Source organism: Oncorhynchus mykiss, chromosome 21 (genome assembly GCF_013265735.2).
Source record: "Oncorhynchus mykiss isolate Arlee chromosome 21, USDA_OmykA_1.1, whole genome shotgun sequence".
Taxonomy (NCBI): Eukaryota; Metazoa; Chordata; class Actinopteri; order Salmoniformes; family Salmonidae; genus Oncorhynchus; species Oncorhynchus mykiss.
In genome coordinates this window covers 26,596,108-26,621,395 of record NC_048585.1, presented here as the reverse complement: position 1 = coordinate 26,621,395, position 25,288 = coordinate 26,596,108, and the positions used below count along the sequence as shown (strand labels likewise).

The window sequence follows — 25,288 nt, the reverse complement described above, 5'->3', positions numbered from 1 at the left end:
GAAATAATAATAATCTAATATCGTCCTCCCTAATCTTAAATGCCACCGACTGCCACTGGTGTGGGTGTGTGTGGGTGTGTGTGTGTGGGTGTGTGAGTAGGCCGTAATGGTCCAGTTAGTGCTGCTGGTCCAGATGGTCTGAAGGAGGACAGCAAACAGCATGGACCACTTATCACCATGTGGCCTAACACGACACACGCACACACACACACACACACACACACACACACACACACACACACACACACACACACACACACACACACACGTCTCACACACACACACACACACACACACACACACACACACACACACACACACACACACATACACACACACACACACACACACACACACACACACACACACACATACACACACACACGTCACACAACCACACAACTGTGAGAAACCAACAACACTAACACCAAATCACTCTCTTCTATTTCTCCATCTCTCCTTCACTCTGTCATCAGTACCTGTTTATCTCTGCATCCATTCTCTAAATCGTTCTCTATTTCTCTCTTTCAGCATCTTTCTAACTCTCCTTTACGCTCCCTCCATTTCTCCATAATTTCTCCCTTCACCAATCTGTATTTTGTTTCAGTAATAACCCGTGTGGATTCACAGCCTGTTGAACAGACAAGGCACACAAAGCACCATGCTAAGCACTAATTGTACCCCCCTACTCTCTTTCTCTCTTTCTCTCTCTCTTTCTCTCTTTCTCTCTCTCCCCCTCTTTCTCTCTTCCCCTCTATCTCTCCCCCTCTTTCTCTCTTCCTCCCACTCTCTCTGCCCCCCCCCCCCCCCCCTCTAACTCTCTCTCGCCCCCTCTTTCTCCCCCCTCCCTCCCTCCCTCCCTCCCTCTCAATGACGCAAGCATTTTATCCTGGCAATGATATGTCCTCCCACAACGTAGAACTATTCAGGGTTGACTTTTTCCGTCTATAATAAGTGTCACCTAGCTGCATTGCATTAGTAGCCGATTGTACTGTGCATACCAGGATAGATGAGGTGTTCTTACAGTTCCTAGATCTTTGCTTCCACCTAAAGGCCATTTGGAGAACTTCTACCATGGAAACAGGTGGGTTAGTATGGGGGGGGGGTCTATGTACAAAGGTCTATGATAGAGCCAAAGTGTACAATTCTACCAATCAGAGCACTTTTAGTTTTTTTTTGCAGAACCCTAGTTCTAACCCCTGACCCCAACTTCTTATCGATATGCAGTTTCACTGAGTTAGCTTGCCTTAAGTGACTGATGCCATTATGCAAACGGTGAGAATCGTTTACAATATGGCCTTTACAATATGTTATCCCAGTGAGAGAGAGAGAGAGAGAGAGAGAGAGAGATTAATGCTCCTAGGCCTGTATGCTTACCATGCTTTTTCACAGTTCCTTAATAATTTAGCCCAGCTTACCATACAGTGCCAGCCTCCCCAATGGCCAGGAGTCCTTTCCATTTCATATCCCGTGCAGAAAGAGTATCAATTCCACGCACTATAAATGATGTATGAGGCATGAATTGAAAGCAGTGCATTTTCCATTACAGGGATTGTGCAGGATATCTCCCTCTGTGTCTACTGCACAGCTGCACAGTACTGGGGGTCTGAATAGAGTGACAGCAGAAGAGACAGGGACAAATGTGTGTGTCAGAAAGAGGCAGCAGGGAAATTGTGTGTGTGTGTGTGTGTGTGTGTGTGTGTGTGTGTGTGTGTGTGTGTGTGTGTGTGTGTGTGTGTGTGTGTGTGTGTGTGTGTGTGTGTGTGTGAGCCTGCAGGTTTCGCCTGCCTGCTGTTGTGTTGACATAGTGTTGGCGATAGATGAAAAGGCGTGAAATGTGATTGTCTGATCACAGTTCCCCATCTCTGTTGTCACTATGGGACTTTCACATTAAAACTCCGGTGATTGCATTTTCTGATAGCAACACCCATTCCACTTCCACTCCCTGTCACAGCATAGGATGTGTGACAAAGGGAGACCATCAGCACTCGGACGGAACACAGATGGAAAAAAAACTCCCCATGCATGCGCGCGCACACACACACACACACAGCTCATAGATTCTAGATCTCTGGAGGCGAGACTCGCTGCTCTCTGGTCCTCCAGAGAGGCACCAGGTCTCTGTGTGAGTGGAGGCTTCCGTTCCACTCTTCAGTTCATTACATTCAACCAATAAAACAACTGCATCATTAGTGAGTCAACCGATCAACTAACGAATCCCCCAATGAATTGATCAAAGATTGATCGTACCACTGGACTATGGCTGAAACCGACACACAGGGTGGTGCTGCACCGAACAGTAAAGCAACGCAGTTTAGTGCCGTTCAAAACATTGTGCAACGTACTAAAGATATCATTGACAGTACAGGGTAATAGTCCTAAACGCAGCTCCCTTACTGCCTGCCTCTGTCCCAGCTGAAGGTTTAACTCCCACTGGTCTGTAATGACAACGTGATTACACTGGATCAGGGGGTCCATTAGAGTCCCACAGTGGTAATATTGCCCTCGGACAGAGAGGGGACATTACTGTGGTCAGTATATTTACGGAGGAAGTACAGGAAAAAGTTCTGTAATGATGCTACAGTTTTCCTAAGGACCATAAGAAAACCAGGTAACACATGACTTTTTAGTTTATTCTACCTCAGTGTTCCCCAACCCTGCTTCTCCAGTACCCCCAACAGTACACATGCTTATTGTAACCCTGGACAAACACACCTGATTCAACTGGTCAACTAATCATCAAGCCCTTCATGAGCTGAATGAGGTGTGTTTGTCCAGGCCTACAACTATCCCTGTGTACTGGAGGACCAGGGTTGCGAAACACTGTTTTAACTGAGTGATTTCACCAACCATCTGTAATAGCCCATTATCACCAGCCAGTGGTACTGTTGTGCAGATATACAAAATGCTAAAACACTAATATAACAACACATGCCATTTAGTGGGCACTTTTATCCAACGTGACAGTCATGTGTTCTGACATTACACATGACATTATGGGTGGTCATGGGAATTGAACCCACTACTCTGGTGTCACAAGTGCCATGCTCTACCAACTGAGCTACAGAGGACCACCTTCGTTTTCAACTAAATATACTAAATTGCTTTGGGCATAATTTTTTGGAACGCAAACAAAAATACACCCACGCAAACACATACTTTAAATTAAGACACAAGACAACACATTTTGGGTTTTCAGTGGTAAGTTAGCAGTTAAACGTTTTATTATGGCTGCACATCCGTACCAAACAGAAGGTTAGTATATCAAACAATTAAGAGTTTTTTCTGTTCATTTTCATACATATAAAATCACTATAAAATGTCACTCAATGATACTGTTCCACTGTAGCATCTCTCTGTGGACTTCTTAATTAAACATTCACACGATAAACCGATTGCTATGCCGTGCTCTCTTCCTGGGTACAAAATCCTTGGCCAACCACATCTCTGTGTCCATGGTTACACCCGAAATGACACAGGAAGGCCCGGTATGAGGGAGAATAGTTTCTAACATCGACTGAAACCTTCTCCTTTGAAACAATATAAGACCATTTTCTGTCAAAGAAAATAAAAGGACTGAATAAATAAAGGTAAATAACTCCTCTCTGTCTGTCTGTGACCCAGACAGTGACATCACAGCCATCTTCCCTCATGTAAAGGCAGCCATTTTGGCCAGGCCAGTACAGGCAGTGGGGGATACCTTTGGAGGACTAACTATAAAGCACATGTTGGTGACTGCATACTGTGTTTGTGCTCTGAAAATACTAACATAGGCCGATACAGACAGAAAACATGATTTTACTTTTGACTTCTCTTTGTACATTCTCTCTCATTGAAAGTAAACAGCAACAGGATGCCTGGTTGGTGGGTGGTGCGTAGAAAATAGGGGTGGCGCATACATAGTAGGATTGGCACCGCAGATCTTTGTGATGTCACCAGGATAAGTTATCAGAGTAATTTGCCACAATGCATGATGGGTAAATTAATTCCCCCCTGGACAGACGGAAAAAGTTTTTGTATCTTTAGTGTGTCTGTGGGGGTGTTGGACTAGTCCATTCTGGGATACAGCAGGGATGGGATGGATGAGTCCATTTTAGGGGACGGTGACATGGAAGGGGCTGCCGGGGACATTTTCATCCCCCCATTTGACGATGAGGATGTAGTTGCCCTGTTCTTTGACGGTGTAGGTGACGTTGTACATCCTGTTGCCCAGATGTTTAACGTAGACCTCTTCACACGGGGTCTTTGGGCCGTGTACCCCCACCATCAACATGTTAGTTCCTATAGGGGATGAAATACGGCAATTTCAAGTATTTGTGTGAGTGTATGTGCGCATATATACTTTGTATGTGGGTGCATTTGTACAGTGTGTGTCTGTGTGTGTGTCTGCGTGTGTGTCTGCGTGTGTGCACACCGGTGTGTCTGCGTGTGTGCACACCTGTGTGTATGACCATCGCCTCTCACCTGCTTTGCTGCAATCTACTGTGAAGGTGTTCTTCTGTCCTACAAAGGCCTTTGATAGGCCGGCGCCCCGGGAGACCACCTTACTGGCATCCGAAGAGAACTTAGGGCCATAGGCCACGTCCATCGACGACGAAGACGACGACGTCTTGGTTACTGTCTCCACAAGAACGGACGAGGTTTCATGTAGACTGTGACCACCAGAGAGACGAGCACCTAGAGAGAGAGAGTGAGAGAAAGAGAGAAAGAGAGAGAGAGAGAAAGAGAAAGAGAGAGAGAGAGAGAAAGAGAGAAGAGGGAAAGAGAGAGTGGGATTGCATAAGTGGGGTTGCTTAAGATCTATAAACACATCTGGCGTGTTGCATAATCTCTCCTCATATAAAATATAAACACACACAGCTTAGGTGCCCTCTGGACAAATACATCATGTCTAATATAATAGGAGTGTGTAGAGGCTAGGGAATCTTCCAACTCATTACACCAAGCAAGGTCTGAGGACTCTTTAGTAGACCAGTACGCACACACACACACTTGCCATCTCTCCATCAACACATTCTGGACTCAACACTCAAACGTTAGTGTCTGGGTAGCGTTGCTCTATAGAGGACTTACCTGTGACTTTAGCCTTGAAGGGGCTGCCTACGATGTGGGATGGTCCTCCGTATTTGATGGTGATGAGATAGCTGCCGGGGGCCATGGGTGTGTAGGTGACCTTGTAACCCTCGGGACAATCCTGACAGTCCATCTTGACCTTGGACGGCCCATCGATGGTCACTGACAGAGCACCCGACCCCGCATTACATGTGTTCACTACAAAATCTGACGCCACGCCTACAGGAGGGGACAGAGATGGACAGGGAAAACATCCAATCAGAGGTGAGTTAGAAGACACATGTGAGCCAATATTGGTAATTTATACATTTTTGTGGATTTCCTTACAGTGGTCTATAGGCCTTCTTTGGGTATTTGAAACGACCAAATTACTGAACGGTGTTAAAATTCTAATAAACCCTTACCGTATTTGTCTACCTTATTGTATGTGTTTGTAGGACACAATGTTCCTCATACCTGTGGTTCCTCCTTCCAGTCCAGGTCCGAAGGCAGACACCATTCCCGGGTCTCCGACCTGTCCGATCTCTCCCACACGGATCTTGAAGGGACTACCGGGAATGTGGCTCCCGTTGAAACGCACTTCGATGGAGTGGACTCCGTTCTCCCTCGGGATAAACCGGATGGCGTGCTGGTCTGCAGGGGAACAGGAAGGGGAAGGTTAAAATGGCCGACATTTGACAATATTCACAATTTACTTACTGAACCTTTCATAAAGCAAGACATGCAATTGAGATGAACTTCTTTATCATGTAGGATGAGCACCTGGTGCTTTGGTTGTACAAGCCCTCTACTGTAAAATACTACTACTGCATGTACTGCTGGTTTTTGACTTGATGCATTTTCTTAATTATCAAAGGAATTGAATCAATCTGGTGGAAAAGGCAGTATCTTGGATATTTTCTGTACTGTGTAGTAGTGAGTTGTTGTATCGTCAGTTTGTAAAGTGCTATGTCTTACCGCTGTCCAGCTCAGTAACATAACACTCCTCTACAGCTCCGGACGGGGTGTGAACCTTAGCATCTATCAACCCCCTCGCCCCGTTCAACTGCACCGCGAACGACGCCTCCTGGCCCACCTTCAACCCCATCTCCTTCAATCGCAAAGGTTAAAGGTCAATGATCTAATAAGCCCCATGTGGCCAGACTGATGACAGGGTGTGGGGTAACACATTTCCTCTAAAGCAGAAGCAGCTAATAATAATAATTATCCAACCATCTCACCCCCCAACTTTAACACACACACACACACACACACACACACACACACACACACACACACACACACACACACACACACACACACACACACACACACACACACACACACAGCCTGCATATAGATTTTAGAGTGGCCTGCCAAATCTATCCACTAATAAAACTATTCTAAATTCATTTACAACTCAAATATAGATGACGTTCCACCTCTGGTTTAAATCCAAGAAGAGGTTATGACAGGTGTGTCTATTCATATAGCAGTGAACTCTGCCCTCTGTATAATACCATTCCAGTCCTCGCTAATAATGACAGACATCAGAATAAGGTCTGAAATTGCCAAGAAACTGAATATCTTGTACAACGCTGTGTACTACTCACTTCACAGACCAGCGCAAACTGGCTCTAACCAGAATAGAAAGAGGAGTGGGAGTCCCCGGTGCACAACTGAGCAAGACGACAAGTACATTAGAGAGTCTAGTTTGAGAAACAGATGCCTCACAGTTTGTGCTGTTCTGTGAAGGGAATAGTACACAGCATTGTACGAGATCTTCAGTTTCTTGGCATTCAATCGCATGGAATAGCCTTCATTTCTCAGAACAAGAATAGACTGATGAGTTTCAGAAGAAAGGTATTTGTTTCTGGCTATTTTGAGCCTGTAATCAAACCCACAAATGCTGATGCTCCAGATACTCATCGAGGCTAAAGAAGGCCAGTTTAATTGCTTATTTAATCTGAGCTCCAGTTTTCAGCTGTAATTGCAACATAATTGCAAAGGGGTTTTCTAATGATCAATTAGCCTTTTAAAATGATAAACTTGGATTAGCTAACACAACGTGCCATTGGAACACAGGAGGGATGGTTGCTGATAATGGGCCTCTACACCCATGTAGATATTCCATTTTAAAAAATCAGCCTTTTCCAGCTACAATAGTCATTTACAACATTAACAATGTCTACACTGTATTTCTGATCAACTTAATGTTATTTTAATGCACAAAAAAACGTGTTTTTCTTTCAAAAACAAGGACATTTCTTAATTAAATTACCCCAAACTTTTGAAAGGTAGTGTATATGTGTGTGTATGCCTGTGTGTGTGTGTGTGTGTGTGTGTGTGATCTAACCTGTAGGCTGGTGACTGTAAGGCGGCGTGAGTTATCAGACAGAGTGGCGATGGGGACCATGAAGGGACTGTCTGGGATGTGCTCATCATTAAACTTAATGGACACCTCATAGTCACCTGGAGAGAGAAAGAGAGATAGAAGGCACAAAGTCAACCTTGTGATTTCAGGTGTAGAATATGTCCAGTATGTTGTTGTGTACATTAGATGAATGTAGTGTGTATAATATATTGGTCTGACCTGGTTCCTGCACCACATAGGCCACTCCGCAGGATCCATCCTTCCTGTCTTCAAAGCTGATCTCTGCCTTACTGGGCCCCTCTACAGCGATGGACAGACCTCCTGCACCAGCCTCTCTGGTCCAGATACTAAACTCAGCTACAGAGGAACACAGACAGTCAGTTATACAGTATATACAAAGGGGAAAGAAGCATGGAAGTTAGGAACCAATATACTTAAGCAGTTAGGAAAGCAAAGGCTAGCTTTTTCAAACAGAAATTTGCATTCTGCAGCACAAACTCCAAAAAGTTCTGGGACACTGTAAAGTCCATGGAGAATAAGAGCACCTCCTCCCAGCTGCCCACTGCACTGAGGCTAGGATACACTCTCACCACTGATAAATCCACGATAATTGAGAATTTCAATAAGCATTTTTGCTTTCCACCTGGCCACCCCTACCCTGGTCAACAGCCCTGCACCCCCCACAGCAACTTGCCCAAGCCTCCCCATTTCTCCTTCACCCAAATCCAGATAGCTGATGTTCTGAAAGAGCTGCAAAATCTGGACCCCTACAAATCAGCAGGGCTAGACAATCTGGACCCTCTTATCAACTGAAATTGTTGCAACTCCTATTACTAGCCTGTTCAACCTCTCTTTCATATCATCTGAGATCCCCAAAGATTGGAAAGCTGCTGCAGTCATCCCCCTCTTCAAAGGGGGAGACACTCTAGACCCAAACTGCTACAGACCTATATCTATCCTATCCTTCCTTTCCAAGGTCTTCAAAAGCTAAGTTAACAAACAGATCACTGACCATTTCGAATCCCACCGTACCAGTCTACCTTCGGCAGACTCAACAGCCTTGGTCTCTCAAATGACTGCCTCGCCTGGTTAACCAACTACTTCTCTGATAGAGTTCAGTGTGTCAAATCGGAGGGTATGTTGTCCGGGCCTCTGGCAGTCTCAATGGGGGTGACACAAGGTTCAATTCTTGGACCGACTCTCTTCTCTGTATACATCAATGATGTTGCTCTTGCTGCTGGTGATTCTCTGATCCACCTCTACGCAGACGATACCATTCTGTATACTTTTGGCCCTTCTTTGGACACAGTGTTAACTAACCTCCAGACAAGCTTCAATGCCATACAACTCTCCTTCCGTGACCTCAAACTGCTCTTAAATGCAAGTAAAACTAAATGCATGCTCTTCAACCGATCGCTACCAGCACCTGCCCACCCGTCCAGCATCACTACTCTGGAAGTTATGACTTAGAATATGTGGACTACTACAAATACCTAGATGTCTGGTTAGACTGTAAACTCTCCTTCCAGACTCACAATCCAAAATGAAATCTAGAATCAGCTTCCTATTTCGCAACAAAGCCTTCTTCACTCATGCTGCCAAACATACCCTCGTAAAACTGACTATCCTACCGATCCTTGACTTCGGCGATGTCATTTACAAAATGGCCTCCAACACTCTACTCAGCAAATTGGATGCAGTCTATCACAGTGCCATCCGTTTTGTCATCAAAGCCCCATACACTACCCACCACTGCGACCTGTATGCTCTAGTTAGCGGGAGCTCGCTTCATATTTGTCAACAAACCCACTGGCTCCAGGTCATCTAGAAGTCTTTGCTAGGTAATGCCACGCCTTATCACAGCTCACTGATCACCATAGCAGCACCCACCCGTAGCACGCGCTCCAGCAGATATATTTCACTGGTCACCCCCAAAGCCAATTCCTCCTTCGGCCGCCTTTCCTTCCAGCTCTCTGCTGCCAATGACTGGAACGAATTGCAAAAATCACTGAAGCTGGAGACTCATATCTCCCTCACTAACTGTAAGCACCAGCTGTCAGAGCAGCTCAAAGATCACTGCACCTGTTCATAGCCCATCTTGTAAATAGCCCATCCAACTACCTCATCCCCATGCTGTTATTTTTTTTTTTTTGCTCCTTTGCACCCCAGTATCTCTACTTGCACATTCCTCTTCTGCATATCTATCACTCCAGTGTTTAATTGCTAAATTGTAATTATTTCGCCACTATGGCCTATTTATTGCCTTTACCTCCCTTATCTTATCATTTGCACACACTGTATATTGACTTTTTTCTATTGTGTTATTGACTATATGTTTGTTTATTCCATGTGTAACTCTGTGTTGTTGTTTGTGTCACACTGCTTTGATTTATCTTGGCCAGGTGGCAGTTGTAAATGAGAACTTGTTCTCAACTAGCCTACCTGGTTAAATAAAGGTGAAATAAAAAAATGAATACAAAAATGTGGATAGTTTCATTATCTTGATCAAAAGCCCAACATAGTCCTACATTTAGTGACTGGCTGAAAAGGCAAGGCTCTCCTATTCAGAAGCTTCATACCCAGCCTATGACTTGCTAAGAGAGCTCTACTGCCAACCTACCTGCCACTCCTGCAACTCCTCTATCCAGCCCCGTGCCCCCAGCCCGGACCTTGTGTGCCCCTCCCTCTCCCAGGGGCCCCACGGTGAACTGGAAGGGGCTCCCGGGGACATGCTGGCCCCTGTACTTGACGTTGACCGTGTGGGGCCCCATCTCCTGGGGGATGAAGCGGACGCTGTAGGTGCTGTCCTCGCCGTCGATGATCTCTGCGTCCTCCGTCTTTCCCCCCGGACTGGTCACCTGGGCCGTCATCTCCTGGGTCCCCTGGTCACCTGTATTGGGAGGAGGGAAAGAAAAAAAAGAGGGAATGAGAGTAGGGGGAGATATAAATATATGGGAGATGGATGAAGAAAGAGAGAGAGGAGAAGGAGAGAAGGACACAAGGAGGAGAAGTGCTTCAGACAAACTTCAAAATACTGTTCACTCTTCAAACATTCAGGTTGTCAGTAGGGGCAGTAGAGAATCATAGAGACTGTATGAGGTTAGTCAGACTGAGATGTGGATTCAGCGGTCTCTGGCTCTGTGTGATGTCAGAGTAAGATGGCTGGGTCACAGAGGTGACAGCCATGAACTGCTCAGATTTTCCATCTGTGCTCTCTCCTTTAAACGCCCTCCTATAAATTCCAATCTGGGACAATGGGAGAAACATGGAGCGACTCCCCAACTCAACACACACGAAGGCACACACGTTAATATCCAGACATGTTAACACCAGATCTATAAAATTGACTATTTACATACATAATTGTATCATGCAATTTTTTATATTTTTTATTAAACTTAATCAAGCAGTAGTTTGACATACATTTGTATTCTAGATGTATGTATTATTCTGGATTAAAACAAAAAAAGCATAGCCAAATTGGACACAAAACACACACATTCCGAATCAATTAATCGGCATTAGACAGGCATCACACACCCTCTTGTGTCACACACACACCCTCTTGAGGCTGTCTGGAGGTGGCTGGTATCCCACTGAAGCCTGTGAGACTCTGACTACCCAGGAACTCTCCAAACACGTCCCTGAAGGGGTCTCCCCCGACCTGGGTACTCTCCTCCACGCGCACCTCCCGCTTGGTTTCCCCCGCCTGTGTCTTACTAATCTCTGTGCGCTCCGTGCGTGTGTACGTGTGACTGCTGCGCGTGAACGTGCGCGTATGCCGCTCCTGGGCCGACACCATCTGGAACCAATTACCTACAGAGGGTGGAAGGGTGGAAGGAGGGAGGGAAGGAAGGAGGGAAGGAGGAAGAAAGGGCAAGAGATGAAAATAGAACTATGCAGTAGGAAGATCAAGCAAGGGGTCACAACAGTGTGTAAGAAAGGTATGTGAAAGCATGTGACTGTGCAAGGGGAGGAAGACAAGAGAAAGGGAGGGATGGTAGATAGAAAGGAGGAGTGCCAGTGGGCTTTTTGGAATCCCAATCCTTGACCACACACAGACCATAACGGTTCTCACCTGGTATTTTGAGGTTGAGGTCACAGGTGCTGCCCACAGTAGCAATGGATGGAGCATGTCTCTTCCTAGTGATGCTCTCCTTCACCCTGCCCTCACCACACACCTTCACCGTGAAAGGACTTCCTGTGGGATAGACCAATCACAGCCTGTCAGGAACCCAAATCAGACAAAAAAAAATGCAAGACCACCCATAGCAAGATAAGTCTGTTTAGATAGGAGCTGAACTGTATACAGGCATGTTGTAAGACACCCGAGGCCACCCGAGGCCCCCTGAACTCACCTGGGACGTGCTGTTCGGCGAACTTGATGTTGATGATGTAGTTTCCTGGTTCAGTAGGACAGTAGGTCACCTTACAGGTACCATCCTCCACATCCTCACAGTTAATATCCACCTTACTGGGACCCTCGATAGACAGGCCCAGACCACCATAACCTGATAGAGAGAAAGGGAGATAAGAGGAAGGGAGGGAACGAGAGAGACATGAGAAGAGTAGAGGGATGAGAGAAGATGTCACAGTAGAAGATGAGTGTTGGTTACACCAGCCATATCCACATTGTAATGGAATACTGTAATTTATGCAGCCATTTTGAGTATTATTAACAGTAAAATATGTGAAACATTTTAAAATATGTAAAATATGGAAAATATGTGAAACATTTTACTGCAGCATACTGTAAATGATGGTCCATTGTGGGAACATTCTGTAGGCAGGGAAATTATTGCTGTATTTTGAATGGTACACTGTAAAAACCATAACTTGTTTTTACTGTAACTTACTGGCAGCCTGTTACCTGTAAATTACTGTAAAAAAGTACAGTATATTATTGTAAATCCCAAAGAAATGTTGGATTAACCGTATATTATAAAGAAAGCACTTACCGCAAAAACAAGTTAAGTGTTCTGTAATTCTATCCCACAGAATACAGTATCGTACTGGATTTTTGGAGTGCCAAAAAGCTTTTGACCACTAGTGGGTGGTTTTTGTTAAGGCCTCTAGAAATCCAAGTGATATAAAACACCAAATATTCATTACTATGCTGTAAAGAAAAACACATTACCTACGTAGCAGCCAATCTCCTTACACCAATCACATGTAATTACAGTAAAATACTGTCAAATACAAATCCTAATCCCCTCAATGATTTTCATCCATCCATCCATCCATTTATTCATTACGATTACAGTAGCATTTACTTTTTTACAGTATAATACAGTCAATTATACGGTATTGTACTGTGTGTCATTGCACAGTACTTGCTTTGATACAGTAGTTAGATAACAGTAGGTGTACTGCAATATGAAATACAGTAACTTACTTGCCAATGAGCTGCCTGCAAGTTACTGACAAATTCCCGGCAACCGTGCACACACAACAAAAACTATTAACTTAAAACTTCTGAACGTCTAAAGTTGAATATTATCTTAACCCTCTATAATGACAATGAATACCAATGAATACCATACCAATGAATACCACAATGAATACCAATGAATACCATACCAATGAATACCACAATGAATACCAATGAAAACACCCTCACCTGCGTTCCTGGTGTCAACTATGAACTCAGCCACCTCAAAGATGTGTCCCTCCACCAGTCCCTGGCCAAACACTTTGACCTTGCTGGCGTCACCGATCTCTGACTGGCCCACCATGATCTTGAAAGGGCTGTTGGTCACGTGCGTCCCGTTCTTCATCACACTCACAACATGCTCCCCTACCTCCTTAGGAGTGAATGAGATACCTAGAGAGGAGGACGGATAGAGGAGAACGCAATCAGGTACATGGAATGACTATATCTGTGCCTCTTTATGGTTCAAACATACAGACGTTTACCCTTGCTGCCATCTTACCAGGTCTCTCTGGACACAAAAAAAAGAGGTTTACACAACTAACAGTTGTGTTACTGACTAAATAATAGATTGATAAACTTTGGGACCCGGGCCTGGTGAGTGGCTCACCGATGTGTCGATTGGGCAGTCTCTTGAGGAGGCAGGGTTCCTCGTTGCCCGACGGTGCTCTGATGCTCGCTGTCAGGCTGCTCAGGTCTGTCTCTGAGATCTTCAATGACACGTCTGTTGCCGTGCCGACGTTGAGCTGGGATGTCCTCATAGTGTCATCTCCTACAGGGGAGAGACGGACAGGAGAGAACAAGAATGAAGGCGAGAAAATGAAAAGCAAATAATGCTCTTGTCATGTACTGTCATGTTGTCTTGTCTCTGTCCTTTCCCTTCACCCTGTCTCCCTCTGCTGGTCGTGTTAGGTTACCTTTTCTCCCCCGCTTTCCCCCAGCTGTCCCTTGTCTCCTCTAACTACCCATTCACCCCGTTCCCCACCTGTTCCCTTTTTCCCTCTGATTAGGTCCCTATATCTCTCTCTGTTTCTGCTCCTGTCCTTGTCGGATTCTTGTTTGTTTGTGTTATTCATGCCTGAACCAGACTATCGTCATGTTTGCTGCAACCTTGTCCTGTCCTGTCGGAATCTGCCGGTCCATCTGAGCCTACGTATGTTTTGTTATTAAAGAAGCCCTGTTTACGTTAGTTCGCTTTTGGGTCCTCATTCACGCACCATAACAGCTCTAGCCTTGTTGCATATTCCTATCTCTCACACACACACACACACACACACACACACACACACACACACACACACACACACACACACACACACACACACACACACACACACACACACACTACCTGTGATCTTGGCAGTGTAGGGGCTGCCGGCGATGTGTTTGTTGTCAAACTTGACAATGATGTTGTAGTCTCCTGGTACAGTGGGAAGGTAGGACACAGTACAGGTTCCATCCTTATTATCCTTACAGTTGATCTCTGCCTTAGAGGGACCCTCCACCGCCAGGGACAGACCACCTAGACATGAGAGGAGAGAGAGAGAGAAAGAGCAGAAGTGAGGAGAGATGGGGGAATGTCAGGGGAGACAGAAGGGGTGAGAGAGGGATGGAGGAAAATCAGGCAGGGGAAAGGGAATGAAGACTTTGAGAATTGTTGAATACCATTTTTAATACCATGATAGAATTTGACCATAGCACAGTAGTGTATGGTATTATTTTGTTTAGTTCCTTACCTTCCCCTGCATCCTTCGTGACGATGGTGAAGGTGGCAGGTTTGTTGACCATGCCGTGGCTCAGACCAGGACCATAGGCTGTCACATGACCACTGTTAATGGCATCTACATAGAACTGGAGGGGACTTCCTGTGATGGAACAGTATGAAACGACCAATTATAGATCTACTTCCTGTATTGAATTTGTGTGTGTGTGTGTGTTTGTTTATGGGCGTGTTTCTCTATGCAATATGTACCTGGGATGTGGTTTCCGTCATATTTGATGTCCATCTCATGCAGGCCTTTCTCTGTAGGGGCGTACTTCACTGTTACTGTCCCATCCTTGTTGTCTGTGATGTTAGGACGGGCTGTCTTACCTGAGGGCATTCGCACCTCACCTGGAAACACACACACACACATACACAGGTAAATTATTATCATTCATAACACAGGAAACACCACACACACATTTGTCAGACATCAGTTAAATCTCACCTGTGGTCTCTCCCTTCTGAACAGTGAACGGAATGACCAGGTTGAAGGGGCGGAGCATAGGCTCCATGATATCGCCGGGGGTGACGGGCTCTTCTGTGGCCTATGAAAGGGAAATAATGAAATTAACATTGGCATTCTGGTCTATATCTCTGCTCAGGGACAGTACGAGGGGATGGAGGTGAAAGCACAGCCCAGACAAAGGCCCTGACTCTGGGCAGACAGGACAGGCGAGAATCCAGGCTTTGAAGGCCTGAGCGGTATGAAGATAAGCTGAAAGAAAAACAGTCAAAGCGATGCGAAAGCGTCCCGCGCACACACAACAGACACATAGATGCTCAATGGCTATCGCCATAAAGTAGACAAGCACAACAGAAATGAAGTGGACATACAATGATTCTTTGCGAGCAGCATCTGAGGACAAGCAACACAGTTTTTGAGATGTGCATGGGAAAGTAAAGTAGGACTCATGGCGTTGGGATATGAAGGAGGTGGGTAAGCTGAAGGAGGGGGTGGGGGTGAGGTGGAGGTAAGTGCTGGCAGGGTGGGGTAGGGTGAGGCGGGGTTTGGGGTAGGTTTATACCCAGTGAGGGGGGTAGCCCTGGTAGGCCTGGTAGGGCTGTTGTAACTGGAGCTTGTCACACGGTTCCTCTATTATAGGGACGGTATCACTGGCCTGGTGGGGAGGGTAAGACACACGTTTAGGAAAACGTCATAGAAATCGACGAATTACTCATCGTATTTCTATGGGTAACTTACAAAATCACCATGCGTACACAGTTATAGTAATCCTCCAGGATTATCGTAGGTTCATGTAAGTGGCACACCATGCGCAACTGCTATGTTATCATAGAGCTGTGTAATACATTTAAGCAATAAGGCCCGAGGAGGTGTGGTATGTGGCCAATATACCACGGCTAAGGGCTATTCTTACGCACGACGCAACGCGTCGGACACGTAGTGCCTGGACACATAGTGCCTGGACATAGCCCTTAGCCGTGGTATATTCGCCACATATCACAAACCCCAGAGGAGCCTTATTGCTATAATAAACTGGTTACCAACGTAATTAGAGCAGTAAAACAAAAAAACAAAAAACTGTTGTATATGGTATGATATACAGTGCCTTGCGAAAGTATTCGGCCCCCTTGAACTTTGCGACCTTTTGCCACATTTCAGGCTTCAAACATAAAGATATAAAACTGTATTTTTTTGTGAAGAATCAACAACAAGTGGGACACAATCATGAAGTGGAACGACATTTATTGGATATTTCAAACTTTTTTAACAAATCAAAAACTTAAGAATTGGGCGTGCAAAATTATTCAGCCCCCTTAAGTTAATACTTTGTAGCGCCACCTTTTGCTGCGATTACAGCTGTAAGTCGCTTGGGGTATGTCTCTATCAGTTTTGCACATCGAGAGACTGAACATTTTTCCCATTCCTGCTTGCAAAACAGCTCGAGCTCAGTGAGGTTGGATGGAGAGCATTTGTGAACAGCAGTTTTCAGTTCTTTCCACAGATTCTCAATTGGATTCAGGTCTGGACTTTGACTTGGCCATTCTAACACCTGGATATGTTTATTTTTGAACCATTCCATTGTAGATTTTGCTTTATGTTTTGGATCATTGTCTTGTTGGAAGACAAATCTCCGTCCCAGTCTCAGGTCTTTTGCAGACTCCATCAGAATGGTCCTGTATTTGGCTCCATCCATCTTCCCATCAATTTTAACCATCTTCCCTGTCCCTGCTGAAGAAAAGCAGGCCCAAACCATGATGCTGCCACCACCATGTTTGACAGTGGGGATGGTGTGTTCAGCTGTGTTGCTTTTACGCCAAACATAACGTCTTGCATTGTTGCCAAAAAGTTAAATTTTGGTTTCATCTGACCAGAGCACCTTCTTCCACATGTTTGGTGTGTCTCCCAGGTGGCTTGTGGCAAACTTTAAACGACACTTTTTATGGATATCTTTAAGAAATGGCTTTCTTCTTGCCACTCTTCCATAAAGGCCAGATTTGTGCAATATACGACTGATTGTTGTCCTATGGACAGAGTCTCCCACCTCAGCTGTAGATCTCTGCAGTTCATCCAGAGTGATCATGGGCTTCTTGGCTGCATCTCTGATCAGTCTTCTCCTTGTATGAGCTGAAAGTTTAGAGGGACGGCCAGGTCTTGGTAGATTTGCAGTGGTCTGATACTCCTTCCATTTCAATATTATCGCTTGCACAGTGCTCCTTGGGATGTTTAAAGCTTGGGAAATCTTTTTGTATCCAAATCCGGCTTTAAACTTCTTCACAACAGTATCTCGCACCTGCCTGGTGTGTTCCTTGTTCTTCATGATGCTCTCTGCGCTTTTAACGGACCTCTGAGACTATCACAGTGCAGGTGCATTTATGCGGAGACTTGATTACACACAGGTGGATTGTATTTATCATCATTAGTCATTTAGGTCAACATTGGATCATTCAGAGATCCTCACTGAACTTCTGGAAAGAGTTTGCTGCACTGAAAGTAAAGGGGCTGAATAATTTTGCACGCCCAATTTTTCAGTTTTTGATTTGTTAAAAAAGTTTGAAATATCCAATAAATGTCGTTCCACTTCATGATTGTGTCCCACTTGTTGTTGATTCTTCACAAAAAAATACAGTTTTATATCTTTATGTTTGAAGCCTGAAATGTGGCAAAAGGTCGCAAAGTTCAAGGGGGCCGAATACTTTCGCAAGGCACTGTACCATGGCTTTCAGCCAATCAGAATTCAGGGCTCAAACCACACAGTTTGTAATTACTGTTATGTGATATGAGTCAAACCTACTGTATGGAAACCAGCCTAGAGATCACACAACATAATGTTACAGAAGACATTCAATGAATGAATCACATTTATGGCAACACTTTGACAAACAAACACCACTTTCCCAACAAATTCAGGTAAGGACTACAGTACCCATGATTCCGTGGGTACTGTAGTACCAGAAAGTACTCACCACCACGTGGAAGGGGCTGTTTGGAATGTGTTCTCCTCCAAAGCGGATGGTGATGACGTATTTCCCAGGTTCCGGAGCCGTGTAGTAGATGTCAAAAGTTCCATCGGAATTCTCCACCACGTCCACGTCTAGCTCCGCCCCATCTGGCGTCGACACCTTACAGGTCACCTTTCCCTTCCCAGCAGCTTTTGCGTCCACGGTGATGACGGTCTCCTCGCCGATCTGGATGGTGGGTCCGAGGCCTGAACCTGTCAAGAATGATTGACATGTAAAGGAGACCATACAAAACTACTGAAACTATCCTGTCATCACTTACATCAAGTCAATATAATCACATGCTGTACATACTGATATGGTACTGGTACTGATATGCATGCTAGTTTTCAGAAGAATTTACATGTTTAGAAATGCTCACCCAATCCATGTCCTCCAATGGAAACTGTAAATAGAAAATAAAACCATTTATGGTGCCTCATGGGTTAAACCCACTCAAGCTACCTCATCAGAGCAATGATTATCCAGGCCTTCCTCCATAGAGATATACAGTATAGATATACATTTACAAATAGTCCTCTCACTGACCTGTGACCAGACACTTGCTGGCGTCTCCAATGGGCAGGGCATGGATACGATAGGGTGAGTAGGGAATCTCGTCTCCTCCATACTTGATGGTGATGGTGTAGCGCCCTGTCATGTCTGGTACATAGGACACTGTGTACGTCCCATCTCTGTTGTCACGGATATTGGCCTTTTTCGGCTTGCCTTCTGGGTCCTACAGTTATAGGGATATGGTATGAGTGGGTGAGTGTGTGTATTCATGTAAACTGTAACTTTTCTATGTATGTCATCTTTTCAACATGACGCTACACTAATCTGTGCACAATGCAACAATGGGAGTGATTATCTCTGAAAATGGACGGTGCTATGTTTAGGGAAGCGCCATTTTCTACAGTTAGTGGGATAAAGAAAACCACATTAGCCAATTAGCCAAACCCAATGGAGGTCAGTCCACACAGACTGGGGAGGAGGGACACTGAGGGGATGGAGAATGTCTTTCATGTGTACTACTGCTTAGAAGAAACGTTCACTCTCAAACATCCAAGAGATCCCTGTTCCTCCCTGTACTGATGTGTACTGTCCCGACTCATCACAAAACCACAATTGTTTCAGTGAAGTTTCAGCCAGGGAGTCAAGTTAATCCTTTGTTTATGCATTGTTTTAACTTTGGTCTACAATCCCTTTCTATCTGGTTCCCTCCTCTCTCACAGTAAGAAGAGAGGAGAGTGAAAGGAGACAGAGATGACAAAATAATCCTCCCAGGGTCCTCAGCAAGTACAAAAAAGACAGGGGATAAAGGAACGAGGGGACTAGGGAAGAAGGGGACGAAAAGGGAACAAGAGGGCGAGGGGAGACGGCAGACAGCGGGAGGGGTGAAAGAGAAGAGGCCAGAAAAAGGAAGAGCAGGCCTTACGGAGCCTTTCTTAAGAATACTGAAGGGTATGGTCCCCTTGACTATATGCTTCTCCCATACCCTCCTGCCCCAGTCCTCCACAAACACTGAGGCCTCGCGCCTGGACCGATCCGGACCCTGCAGACAAGTCAACAGGCAGACACATCACAGCCACAACCCAACCACATCCCAGATCAGGGAGGGGGAGAGAGAAAGGAATGGGTAGAATGGGGGGAGGGGCTGACTTGACATGTTTTTTTGTTTTTTTAAATCACACAATAAGAAAATAAGGTAGAAATGTCCAAATTGGTAATAAGTATGAATCATAACAGGGAGCTTGAAGAGATATTTATCATCTTAAGGTTAAAGAAAAAGTATTTGAGGTTTTAAATAGGGATTTCAATGGCTGAGCTCACAGTGTATGAGAGTTTCCTGTCTAGAGAGGAAGTGACAGAGGAAGAGGTGACTCACCAGTATCTGCACAGTGAGCAGGCCTTCGCCAGCATCGCGGGCATCGATGGTGAACTCCACGGGCAGGCTGGCAGGCACACCCTGGGCATTCAAACCTGGCCCACTGGCACGCACCTTACTGGCATCATGGGCAGGCAATGTCTTGATCTTATACGGACTGCAGAGAGAGAGAAAAACATCATTTGAAAGAAAGGAGTGTCACGACTGAACGGTTTATGACAGATCAAGCAAGACATAAGATTTCAATCTCTCAAGGATTTAAATGTTTCAGTTCAACTGAATTTCCACTTCAAGAAAGGAAAAGAGCATCAAGAGAGAATGACAGAGGGATGAAAACATTACGTAGTCAGTACAAAGATTTGATGAAAACATCAAAGATGTTTCTCTGTGATCACAGTTTGGTTCCTCCTCCTGCTGTTCTGACCTGCGAGGGACCTCCTGGTCAGCGTACTTCACACACACGGTGTACGGGCCGTCCTTGGCCGGTGTGTAGGTCGCTGTGTGTGTTCCGTCTCCATTATCTGTGATGTTCACTGGCTCAGCCACTCCTGAGGTGGGAAGTAATTAAATATTGATCACAGTCTGAAACCTTAAAGCGAAAGCTATTTGGTGTGTGCGGAGGGAGGGGGGTGTCTGTGTGTGTGTCTCTCTCTTTCTCTCTCCTCTTACCAGTTGGTCCGTACAGCACCACTCCCAGAGGGGCGAGGCCAGCCTTGCTGGTGTCCACCGTGAAGGTCTGAAGAACATGGGCTCTGACTCCACTACCCAGCCCTGGGCCTGAACACCTCACCTTACTTGGGTCCACCAGCTCTCTCACAGGCACACGGAAAGGACTCCCTGCAACACACACACACAGACAGGATGGAATTGCCCACTTATAGGTATACAGATTAAGTGTACATTGATGAGTAGTCATTGGTTTATGTATCTCTTTGAAAGCCCTGACGAAACAAAACATTCTCATTACATACTTGTAGCATGTGTTAAACAGGCCCTGTATTGACAAGATATTCGAGTGACCGCTCTAACAATGGAAATACATGTCCTCAAAGATGGAAAGCAGGCAGGGGAAGACGAGATCAGATGGGACCATTCTAGCCAATGAGAGGGCTTATCGTCATGTTTACAACAGGCCATAGAAATTTAAAGAAAATCATAGTACCAATAATTGCTTCTAATAAAACAGATGTATGTCCTTGAACCGACTATTTTAAAATTGCACACAGAAGAAGTTATAAGGGTAATTTAGTTGCTAAAGGCAGCTTCCAGTACCCCGGCCGGCCTTCAACTTGAGTTACTCAATGAGGGAGGAGCACTGAGTTAGCATGCAACGTCACTTCCTGGAGTAGCTCAAACTGCTCATGTTATGTCTCCATGAGACGCCATCTTAACGGACTTAATTTGACTTCCAAGCACTATTGAGTCTTCACATAGGAATGAAAGGTGTCACATGATCAATGGTTTTGTCCATTCATATATACAGTCATTGGGAAGCCCTCAATGGCAATGTCCATGCTAAAACTGGTTATATCCATGATGAGTCCTCTATTTCTATGACATGCACAACTCCGATAAACATATATTTTTTCAAAGTTGCAAAATGCCACGTGTCCACTTATATCAGTGCATTCGTAACAAGCTAGCCATTACAAAACTTCTATTCGATCAAATAACCCTCACCTAACAAATTAGCGATTAAACTCTCATTGACCTCCATACAAAAATTATTATTATTTTCATGGACAGATTTTGGGCAGAGTAAACATCTCGCTTCACTTCATCCTCTCTGACCAAGCAAAACATTCTCATTCCATACTTATAGCATGTGGTATATACAGGTCTAGTGTACATCGATACACGTACCTTTTAAAAAGCCGAGACCAATCAAAACATCTTCCATAACACTAACAAAACTCTTTATCAACCCAATCAAGAATAGTTAAAATTCTTTCCACAAGGTACCTGGGATGGGCAAGCCTCCGAAGGTAATGTTGACATCATAGTCTCCCGGGGTGAAGGGGATGTACTCCACACTGCAGCTGCCATCTTTATTGTCCTTACAAGACATCTTAGCCTCTGATGGACCCTCGATGGCCAGGCCCAGACCCCCTGTACCAGCACCCCTAGAGGGGGAGGGAGGGACGGAGAGAGGGGGACAGAAAGAGAGAGGGAGGAGAGAAGAATATTTGACCTAAATGCTGAATTGAAACAAACCAGTATCTCATAACTGAGAAAAAAAAATTGCCACACCATTTAACCTTTCTCACCCTACTTACACCCCATTTCAAACATCTAATATTCACCCCAGTTTGTGTCCAGTGTGTACCCCATGAACACAGTGGCAAAAGGATGCAGTGGCGCTCTCTGATAGAAGCCTTATGTTCCACATGGTAAGGATGATGATTACATAAGTAAGTTCGTGTGTGTACCTGGTTTCCACAGTGAAGCGGTTCGGTTTGTTGACCAGGCCCTCCTCCAGACCAGGACCGTAGGCTCTGACGCGGCTGGGGTCACAACCCTCCGTTACCGGGACACGGAACGGACTGTTAGGCACTGCCACATCATCATACAGCACCTCAATCAGGTGCATCCCTGAACACACACACAGGGAGAGAACACACACACAGTAAGACAGTACACGCACACACACACACAAAAGCACATTGGACTACTTTCTGTTGAAAGCAGTGTGACCTCCAAAAATCCAATCTCAACTACAAATCACGGTGGCCATCACTAGGGGAATACTAATTAGATTACCAAGCTGCTACAAAAACTGTATGTGTGTGTGTGAACTTCATTTTGAAAAGTCGATGTCAAAGAGGCTGCCACAAGGTTGCGTATTTCTGTCCCCCAATCCAGCGGGCTGAGGCCTGAAACGTAACAGACATCCCCTACACAGGCTACTAATACCTCTCTCCCTCTCCCCCCCCTCTCCCTCTCTCTCTCTCCCCTCTCCCCCTCCCTCTCTCCCCCTCCCTCTCTCCCCCTCCCTCTCTCCCTCCTCATTCTCTCTCTCCTCCCTCTCTCTCTCCTCCCTCTCTCTCTCCCCTCTCTACCTTATCCTCCCTCTTTCTGTTCTGTGTGTCTCTCTGATCTTCTCTCTCCCTTTTCCAAGTGCTCTCTTTTCCCCCTTGTGTCCTCAACAACCTGGGCCTATATATACACACATCAACCCCCTCCCACTTCTCAATAACTCACAAATATTCACAAATTATATCACAGTATGAGTGCTGAGCTACGATCAGACCCCCCCCCCCCCCCCCCCCCCCCCCCAAACTGATCCTATATCAGTGCTCCTACTCATAGCCACTTGGTGAATATGCGCCAAGGGGCCTACACTGGGAGAAATCACACTGCTTCCTGGCAGGCTAGAGTATGTTAAAGTCATGAAGGGCAGAACAGCTGAGCTTGGCTCTTTTCCCCCTGGCTAAAGGGGAGGGAAAAAAGTTAGTTTTATGAAAGCCACTTGGTTTATTTTTGGGGAATTACAACGTGCTGGAAAAACATTCATAAAACAAGGTGAGCCCCAAGGCTACCCAGACTCCCTCACTTCAGGCCTCAGAGGGGCTATAAGTCAATCAGATGGGTGTACTGAGGCGGCTCTGGGCTCATTCAGGTACAATAACATCCAAGGCAACCTAATGACTTTCCAATGAGTTTTGGTGTTATGAATGGTAGATAATACATTGTGCCTGATATTCTGGTCCATCATAATGCCCTCTAGATAGAATGTACATCACATTATTGGTGCAGATGCATGACTCAGCCTTACCATCCTCATAGGCCGTGTATTCCACTCTATAGGTGCCTTCCCCCTTGTCAGTGATGTAGGCGTCTGTGTTGGCGCCTGTAGGGTTGACGATGCGGGCCTTGACATGGCTGCCCCCAGTCTTGCTCTTGGCACGGGCATCCACGATGAAATGGGTGGTCACCTCCCTCAGGACCCCTGTGGACAACACAGATACTGTATGTATGTGGAGCTTGGTTGATTTGTCTGTCTCTCACAGGTGATCTGTCTGTCTGTCTGTCTGTCTGTCTGTACTTCTGTCTTTGTCCCTCGTTCTCTGATCCAAAGGAGGTTGGTAGCACCTCCATTTGGGAGAACGGGCTTGTGGTAATGACTGGAGTGGAATCAGTGGAATGGTATCATATACATCAAACACATGGTTTCCATGTGTTTGATGCCATTCCATTTGCGCCGTTCTGGCCATTATTATGAGCCGTCCTCCCCTCAGCAGCCTCCTTCACTCTGATCACATATTCTTTCTCTCTATGTGATAGACACACATTTCTCTTTCTCTCTTTCTCCCCCCTTTCTATCTAGAACTTATCCCTAGGGATCTAAGGTGAGACTAATTCGACAGCAGGTCTGTCTGAGTTAACATAAACCTCCATTGCAAGCCGCACGTCTGCGTCTGCAGTATCGATTCCACTGGCTTTAAAAGCCCAGCCAATCACTGCCAATCAGGAACACATCCAGCAAATCACAAAGCAATTACAACCCCTCACTGTCAGACATGGCCAATCAGGATCGTCCAAGTCTAATCAAAGCCAGACAGGGCTGTGCAGGCCAGTAATGTCAGTCAGGCTGTCAGGTCGCTATGGCTACTTGTCAGTTTATTTTCCTTCCTCTACAGACAGAAAGAGATAGGGGAGAGAGAATAGGATTGGGAGAGAAAGGACAGAGAGAGAGAAAAAAGGAAAGAGAGGGAGGGAGAAAGAGAGCGAGAGAGAGAGAGAAATGATCAAATACACAGACCACAAATGTAGCACTGCCACACTCTATTAGTCAGGTTTTGAGTGTAGGCTATTCCCCTGACATCTGGAACCAAGGACTGAAAATGGAGACAAATTTGATCCAATCAATTACCGTGGCATTTGTGTCAACAGAAACCTGGCAAAAAATACTCTGCGCCATCATGAACAGCATATTACTACACAATGTCCTGAGCAAAAATCTAATTGAATTCTTACCAAATGATCAAACTTCAGACCACATGGATACCCTCCACATGGATACCCTCCACACCCTAAATGTTAAACATGAGAATCAAAAAAAAAATTTTATCCTGCTTTGTGGATTTCCAAAAAGTCCTTGATTTAATCTGGCGTAAAGGCATTTTTCTCAAATGAATAGAAAGTGGTGTGGGTAGAAAAACATACTGTGTGACGTCATCAAAACAATGTGTAGAAATATAGTCAAAATTGGAAATAAACATACACATTTATTTTCCCAAGTGAAACAGGGGGACAACCGGAGCTCAAGTCTATTTAATATATGCATTACTGAATTGGCAAAAATGCTAGAAAAATCGA

General features: G+C 45.3%; 1 protein-coding gene across 10 annotated transcripts in view; it reads right to left on the bottom strand.

Annotated features, from left to right (window-relative positions):
* Positions 1–3,185: 3,185 nt before the first annotated feature.
* LOC110500158 (filamin-C) overlaps positions 3,186–25,288 on the bottom strand; it is a 97,800-nt gene continuing 75,697 nt past the window's right edge. For 2 of the 10 annotated variants that reach the window (XM_036957487.1, XM_036957491.1), the window contains 28 exons: positions 23,745–23,918; positions 22,399–22,561; positions 21,932–22,092; positions 20,639–20,806; positions 20,394–20,517; positions 19,970–20,126; positions 19,520–19,636; positions 18,631–18,820; positions 18,464–18,487; positions 18,049–18,296; positions 15,648–15,740; positions 15,068–15,167; positions 14,830–14,970; positions 14,594–14,722; positions 14,206–14,379; positions 13,468–13,629; positions 13,047–13,250; positions 11,785–11,937; positions 11,505–11,627; positions 10,967–11,242; positions 10,047–10,316; positions 7,646–7,783; positions 7,409–7,524; positions 6,031–6,163; positions 5,530–5,706; positions 5,074–5,292; positions 4,465–4,677; positions 3,186–4,281 (listed from right to left, as the gene is read on the bottom strand). In XM_036957487.1, the coding sequence (XP_036813382.1) occupies positions 4,094–4,281; positions 4,465–4,677; positions 5,074–5,292; positions 5,530–5,706; positions 6,031–6,163; positions 7,409–7,524; positions 7,646–7,783; positions 10,047–10,316; positions 10,967–11,242; positions 11,505–11,627; positions 11,785–11,937; positions 13,047–13,250; positions 13,468–13,629; positions 14,206–14,379; positions 14,594–14,722; positions 14,830–14,970; positions 15,068–15,167; positions 15,648–15,740; positions 18,049–18,296; positions 18,464–18,487; positions 18,631–18,820; positions 19,520–19,636; positions 19,970–20,126; positions 20,394–20,517; positions 20,639–20,806; positions 21,932–22,092; positions 22,399–22,561; positions 23,745–23,918 (4,535 nt within the window). In that variant the 3' untranslated portion in view covers positions 3,186–4,093. The remainder of the gene's footprint in view (positions 4,282–4,464; positions 4,678–5,073; positions 5,293–5,529; positions 5,707–6,030; positions 6,164–7,408; positions 7,525–7,645; positions 7,784–10,046; positions 10,317–10,966; positions 11,243–11,504; positions 11,628–11,784; positions 11,938–13,046; positions 13,251–13,467; positions 13,630–14,205; positions 14,380–14,593; positions 14,723–14,829; positions 14,971–15,067; positions 15,168–15,647; positions 15,741–18,048; positions 18,297–18,463; positions 18,488–18,630; positions 18,821–19,519; positions 19,637–19,969; positions 20,127–20,393; positions 20,518–20,638; positions 20,807–21,931; positions 22,093–22,398; positions 22,562–23,744; positions 23,919–25,288) is intronic. The other 8 variants (XM_036957490.1, XM_036957492.1, XM_036957488.1 and 5 more) reach the window with 7 other exon arrangements.